We start from the raw sequence: 7500 nt of genomic DNA on the forward strand, positions 1-7500 counted from the left end.
CACCCAACGGTTGTAGAGCATGCTCTCTCTGTCTTCTTCAACACTCAGAGTAGAAAGGAAGTTGAGGCGTTTCTCTCGAGTTGGTGCAAGATCATCGACTGTCACGGGGAATTCTGTCTGGAAACGATCAAACAGAATCTGGTCTGTCATCTTTTTATTTGCCGATGGTTTGAGTGTCGCTGTTGAGCCACTGCTGTCTTCACTCTGTTCCTCAGAGGGTGAGGGTACCTCGCTGGACGTGGAGGGTCTGTCAGAAGGTCTTTCACTGAAAAAAAGAGAATATTACATCAATTTTCAATACGGATATGCAGACAGGGTCCATTGTCTAAGAAACATGTTGTCATTCAATGCTGATGTGCTTACCTTGATCCAAGACGCTTGATGAGTTCTGTGGCCTTGATCAAATCAGATATCTGTTTAATCTGATAATGACCCTCTGCAGTTGCCACAGTATGACTCAGGTAGTTGCTGGAGAGTTTTTTGTCCCCTGCTTCAAAACACTCAGAGACTGTTGCTGTCTCGAAGACTTTCCGAACCTCATCGCTGTTCACATCTGGGAGTTTGTATCTAATAATGACAAGAAAAAAGGAACAATGTTATGATCATTTTATAAACATTAAGGGAGGAAAAGGCTCACCTCAGAAATGTTTTTAAAAAACCAAGTCTGTTTGAATCTAGCTTTTAATAGTTAACACAGGACTTACTTGGTATGCAGCCGACTGAGATGCAGGGAGGGATTCTCGATTCGCGAGCCAGCCAGATTCAGGAAGAACGGTTCCTCAGCATTTTCGACCACTTTCTCACCATCAGTTGCCCTCTGTTCCATCTTTCGCCGTTTAGGTGCCTTCTGGCCATCTCCTCTGCAACCTTGCTTCATGTGTTCTCTGACACACTCGTAGTAGGCTTCAAACCAGGCTTCTTGCTCTTGATCCAAGACGAAGGCTGCTGGCTGTTGGGCTGCCGTCTTGTGCTTCTTGACGAGAACCACGGTACCACCGGAGCCTTTCTTAACCCGCTTATGCCATTCGCCGACCTGTGGATGGATCCAGGAGAGATTGCATGAGTTGTGTCTGAAAATATAGTTTATTTTACAATATTACATTTCTTGTTTATTTTACATTAATAATCATTAATCATCTCACCGTCATTCCTGTAACCACCCCAGGCCTTTGCAGATGCTTCAGTATGATCAGGGCGATTAGGTACCTTTGCACAGTTGTGCATTCACTCTGCGAGAGATCGTCTGTATACCCTTTTGCAGCAATCACTTTCCCAATTGTCACGAGGAAGTCGGGTTTAGCGACCTCTAAGACACGCCAGCAGTCCTCCGGTGTTCTTAACCCATCACGTATATATCCGGACCTAACAAAAAACAAAACACAAAAGATATTATTGAAATTGTTTGCATACATACATTTTTTGTTCATTTTTGTTTTTAAAGGATATTTCCTGTATTTTACAACCTGGGCCCTGTGTTCTCATCTCCTGACATCTAAATAAATGGTGACCATTTTAATTTTTAAAATTGCTCCAGTCGGGAGTTATGGACCAGCCAATATTGCAAAGTTTTTTTCCACAAAAAGCTTGTTTCAATGCAATGTCAATGGGAACACTTTGAAATGTCAAAATATGAAGTCAGGTGCAGGGCTAAATGTTTTTTTTTTCACATTTTAATGGGGTTAAAATGAGTGACGCAACACCGTCTGACTTTGTATTTTGAAATTTCAAAGTGTTCCCATTGACATTGCATTGAAATAAGCTTAGTTTGGGAAGAACGTCATTTTGGCTGGTCCATAACTCCCGACAGGAGCAATTTTAAAAACTTAAAATGTCACCACTCATTTAGATGTCAGGAGATGAGAACAGGGCCCAGGTTGTAAAGTACAGCAAATATCCTTTAAGCATATGTTATCTCACCTTATTGCAACCCGTTTACTACCAATACCTTTCGAGAAAAAAATGAAGAGGAAGATATTTATATGAAGATATAAGAATGAAGCTATTAATCTCACCTGATGGAAACCCTTTCAATGCCAATTCCTTTGGCGAGTTCTTTCATTTTTTTCTGTAGAAACTCCACATACAGCTTAGCTTGTTGATGGAGTTCTGGGTTGGTTTTATAAAGATTTGTATTGACTGTGTGATAATCAATAAATCTTTTCATAGCCTTGACATAGTTATTTCTTGTTTGGTGTGTCTGTCCGGCTTCTTTTAGCAGGCGGAAATAGTTGTTCGTCTTCAGCCTATCTCGAACAAATTCCAACGATGGTTGGCTCGCATCAAAAAAGTAGAGCATCCTTGCCACGTTTTCAACCTGAAGATAAAAGAGGAACATTAACAGGATTAAAAGTGCTGTCAAACTAAAGGCCCACTCCAGCCTTGGTACAAGTTAATTTCAAATGAATTCTTACCCCAAAAGGATCTCTGTAACAACATGTACAGTATATACAGACCCATTCCACAACATTTAGAATATGGTTTAAAAGTTCATTTATTTCATTAATTAAACTCAGTTTTCAGTTTTTGTCTATATATGTCCAGTAGTCTTTCCATAACACTCTTTCCCAATGTAACTTCTTTCAGTTGCATACAAATCAATGCTGTGTGTAAGTTGCTTGGTTTGTGAGCAGGCTGACAAAAAACTACTGGACGTTATGACATTATGACATTACCTCTTGTTTGCAGTTTTCAAAGGAGAGCTCAGTTTTCAGGTAGTCCATGAATTCTTTCAGCAAGGGATGGTCCAGATCATGCTTTTGGTACAACCCCATCTTTGCCATGTTAGCACGTGTCGGGTTTTTCCAGCCTGTCGCTTCTCTAAAAGACAGAAAAAAATCAACCAGTTAGAATCATTATCATTCCATCACTTATTCGACCATAGATATACAAATAACCTTTGTAGTAAATATACAGATTTGTAGAATATGCAAGGAAAGAGAACAAGCGGCATGAATATACATTCAATGGGCAGATATATGCAAGGTATGGCAGCAATAGGTGTGTGTCTGTTTGTGTGTGGGGGGTGGGTGTGGGTAGGTGGGTGTCTCTGTGTGTGTGTGGGTGGGTGGGTGGGCTTGAGAGAGAGAGAGAGAGAGAGAGAGAGAGAGAGAGAGAGAGAGAGAGAGAGAGAGAGAGAGAGAGAGAGAGATGAATAGGTTCTTACTTTGGATTTGCTTTGGTGCTAGAGTCTGAACTCTGGTCTTGATCGCTTGTCTGATCACTGTCCGTTGTCTGATCACTGTCTGTCTGTTCTTGGCTGATCGCAGCATCCACCACGGTTTGGCTTGCACAAGGAAGTATAGGAGAATCCTCTTCTGGAATGTTCACAACATTCATTTGACGTTTCTGAAGCTCCTCGATAAGCCTGAAAAAATAAGTTACAGTTAGTATTAGGGCTGTAAAAGTTAATGCATTAACTCATGTGATTAATCTGATAAAATGAGTGCGTTAAAAAATAATTAGCTCGGATTAATCTGGTGAGCTAAATTGCTAAAAAACAGCCTGAAACAGGGACAACATGATCAGTTTCTTTAGGGTTTTTTGTTCACTGTTAAGACTGCCAATGTAATCATAACCCACAAAAGCAGCTATCATCGATTCTACATTACTGATGCATGGGTTCAAAAGTTTATGAAATTGTTGTGGGCTACCTGTAATGTATTAGTTACATTATTAGTTTTTTTCTGTAGCTTATAAGTTCGTTGAGTTCGTTATGAGTTGATATTCAACAAAATAACCTGTATAAATACCATACTGCTTGTTCAGGTCTGACCAATATTAATATTCATGTTCCTTTCTGTGGTGATATATGTTGGCCATGGCAAGTTGCATGTATAGTCAGTCGCACAGCACTGTTTGTTGAAGTACAGTGGTACTGGGTGTAGTTCCATCCATCCATCCATTATCTGGACCGCTTATCCTGCTCTCAGGGTCATTGGGCAGTCATTGGGCAGCAGGCCACCACATGGGGCTGATACACACACACACATTCATACCTAGGGGCAATGTAGTATGGCCGATTCACCAGAGCTAGCACATGTCTTTGGACTGTGGGAGGAAACCAGAGCAATCAGAGGAAACCCACGCAGACACAGGGAGAACATGCAAACTCCACTACCCCTGGGCTCAAGCCCAGCACCTTCTTGCTGTAAGGCAACCGCGCTAACCACTGCCTGGGTGTACTCCACCGGGTATAAATGTCTTTGTTAGCATGGTGATAGTGCCGGTGGTTATGGGGTCACAAAGGTCCTGTATGACAATAACAGAATACATTTTAAAGGTGAGATTTGTGATTTTTTTTTCTGATCTGTCCTTTGAGATGAACTACAAACCAGGTGTAGCAGCCATTGTTGCTGGTGTGCCGTCAGCTCAGCAGTGAAGTTCCCACCCTTGTAGAAATGGATCCTGGGGACCAAAGCTAACACAGACAGTCTGATGTATTACTAACTACATCACACTATATGGGAACACGTGTGCGGTCGTATTGATTGTGGAATCGGTAGAATAGCTGTCCAAGACAAGCATCACCACATCATCATCATCACATTTCAGTCCTGTTTCCTGTTAAATAGAAATGTGTCTGTGAACAGCGTATTATGGAGAGTGTCTCTAGTCGTGGTAAAGAGACTAGTTAGTATTATGTAATCTGACTGCATGGTCCAGATGTATAAGCTAATTATTCGTTGAGAAAAATCTGTGAAGTGCTGCTGTTTTGACAAATGCACTTTCCATACCTTCTGATGTTTACCCTCTGTGTCCATCTTCTGTCTTGTTGAGGTGGTGAGTGGTTGTTCATTGTCAGGTTTTGCATCAAGCTGCCCAGATCTGCACGTCAAAATCAGTGTTCTGTCGGTCCGTGGTGGTGTAGCGGTCTAAGCATCGGCTCTGTGTCGATGCAGTTGCCCACTGGGGACTGGGGTTCGCGCCCCGGTCTCGTCAGATCCGACTATGGCCGGATTTGACGAAGCAGCGATCATTGGCAACGCTGTCTTCGGGAGGAGGGGGGCGGAGTCGGCTTGTGTTCGTCACGTCAATGCGTCTCTGTGTGTGTCGGAAAAAACAGTGCTTCGGCCTGGAGTCGCCTTGTCACCAAAGTGGGGAGGCGCTCTCCTTCCAGACTGCCGGCCCTCGGAGAGATGCAGTTGGCGAACGCATGCAGTACGAGGGTGGGTGTTTGAATTAAAATAGGGATCGATTGGCCACTAAATTGGGAGAAAAAAGGGAAAAATCAGAAATAAATTTATAAAAAAAAAAAATCAGTGTTCTGCAAGTGTTCAACACAAGCCAACTGGCAAGGATACTACTGCCAGATACCCCTCACAGAGTACTGCATGACAGCCCACTACCCCCTTTACAGCACCCAGAGCACCAAGCCTGTTTTGTCTGATATGCTGCCTCGGTACAGACACAGCCTGCGGGTCAGTAGGCCGACCTGAGTCCACGCAGGGGGCATCAGTTATTACTGATGTGAGCGGGTTATTTAGTGGCAATATTTTTAAAACTTAACTGTGGGGGCGTCTGGGTAGTGGGTCTGTTATGTTGCCTACCAACATGGGGCTTGCCAGTTCGAATCCTCGTTTTACCTCCGGCTTGGTCGGGTATCCCTACAGTCACAATTGCAGTGTCTGCGGGTGGGAAGCTGGGTGTGGGTATGTGTCCTGGTCGCTGCATTAGCGCCTGTTCAGGAGCACCTGTTCAGGGGGGAGGGGGAACTGGGGGGAATAGCATGATCCTCCCACGCGCTACGTCCCCCTGGGGAAACTCGTCACTGTCAGGTGAAAAGTGGCTGGCGACTCGACATGTATGGGAGGAGATATGTGGTAGTCTGCAGCCCTCCTCGGATTGGCAGAGGGGGTGGAGCAGCGACCAGGATGGCTTGGAAGAGTGGGGTAATTGGACGGGTACAATTGGGGAGAAAAAGGGGGGGGGGACAGAAAAAGAAAAAACTTAACTGTCTTGCCTGTACTACATATTAAAATGGACTATAGAAAAACCATAGAAACTAGAAAGTGCTATAGTGTTTTCTCGATAATATGTGAACACTATAGCCATGTAGTACAGCATTTCTATAGTAATGTCAGAGGAACACTTTAGTAACACTTTCTACACTAAAACACACTATGGTATTTAGTATTTATATAGTAAGACAAGAATATTTTGATATTTGTTATTGTTTTATGATAAAGAGCTTATAAATGTACTTCATTTTAATTCTCGTAACGGTTATTTCAAGATATTGCTGGTAAAATTTTCTCACCACACTGGCAGACAATATTAGTTTTCAAGGAAGTGTACTTGTTTCATGATTATAAGACGTGTCATCAGGAATTTTCACTAAATGGGAAAGTAAATATCAAAACGAGAAACTTGACTTGAGATAAGAGTAGATGTCTTGAGACAAGTCATGAAACAAGTGCTACTAAGCCCTCCTGAACACCTGATGACTCAAACTTGTGTTTGAGTGTGCAGCTACTTTGCATGTTAGGCCACATGTACACTTTCTGTACAATGATCCTATGTGCTGGCTGTGTGCAGCGTCTAAGCCTGGACCTGATCCACCACTATGAGATGGTGGGTGAGGAGCTGCTGGACCTGGTTAAGGTCTGTGTGTGTCTGCAGCACCTGGAGGTCAGCGCCTTCCTGGACATCAGCACCTTGGAGAGGCTACTGCAGTACAGACTGGATACAAGGAGCAGCCTCAACCACATCAATGTGAGTCAAAAAGACAAATCCAATTAAATTCTCCAGAGTTTGCATATCTAGAAGACGCACAGAACTGTCTCTGAACTGTATTCAGTTGAATATAGGTCAAAAAGGATTTTGCAAATGATCACATTCTGTTTTATTCAAGTTTTACACAGCGTCCCAACTATTTCGGAAATGGGGTTGTAATTTATGGTCCTATTTACGTCACCGTTACACACAAACGCGCATCCATAGACACACACACAGGGGACACACACACACGCACACACAAACACAAAAATACACACAAAGAAAAAGAAATGGATTGACTGACCTTTGTAATGGCTGTGTTGAATCGATGATACCCTTTAAGAGGTCGTACGCAAAGGTTCTGCCATCTTTAAGGAGGGAATGGGTATTTTTCTTCTCGTTGTCAACAGCTGTAGAAATCTCCTCTGCCGTCGCATTCTTCATACAAACACGCTTTAAATGTGTGATGAGGGTTGGCTGTGTTTTCTTACACACAGGACACAGGAGGTAGTGACGATTCTCATTACTAATTGGAAAAAAAGAAAATTGATACCGGTTAAAATAGGTTTGAAGAGGGATTAAAAGATATTTCCTTTATTTTAAAACCTGGCTATAGGGATATCTATCATAAAACCTATTTAGATAATCAGATTTTATCACGGGTGGGCTGGCCCTTTAAAAACTGAAATTCCCCTTTGAAGTTTAAAGGATATTTCCTGTGTGAACCAGCCAAAATGACAAAAATCTTCCCACACTAAGCTTATTTCAATGCAGTGTCAATGGGAA

General features: G+C 42.7%; 1 protein-coding gene across 1 annotated transcript in view; it reads right to left on the reverse strand.

The window, feature by feature from the left end:
- Positions 1–5424, reverse strand: part of LOC130122593 (uncharacterized) — a 6191-nt gene extending 767 nt beyond the window's left edge. Inside the window, exons 1-8 of the mRNA XM_056291520.1 lie at positions 4734–5424; positions 3164–3364; positions 2673–2817; positions 2013–2314; positions 1143–1362; positions 705–1033; positions 364–567; positions 1–265 (exon numbers count right to left, since the gene is read on the reverse strand). The exon at positions 1–265 is cut by the window's left edge and continues 37 nt beyond it. Coding sequence (XP_056147495.1) covers positions 1–265; positions 364–567; positions 705–1033; positions 1143–1362; positions 2013–2314; positions 2673–2817; positions 3164–3364; positions 4734–4810 — 1743 coding nt within the window. The 5' untranslated portion in view covers positions 4811–5424. The remainder of the gene's footprint in view (positions 266–363; positions 568–704; positions 1034–1142; positions 1363–2012; positions 2315–2672; positions 2818–3163; positions 3365–4733) is intronic.
- Between the last annotated feature and the right edge of the window lie 2076 nt (positions 5425–7500).

The sequence above is a fragment of the Lampris incognitus genome, chromosome 13 (genome assembly GCF_029633865.1).
Source record: "Lampris incognitus isolate fLamInc1 chromosome 13, fLamInc1.hap2, whole genome shotgun sequence".
Taxonomy (NCBI): domain Eukaryota; kingdom Metazoa; phylum Chordata; class Actinopteri; order Lampriformes; family Lampridae; genus Lampris; species Lampris incognitus.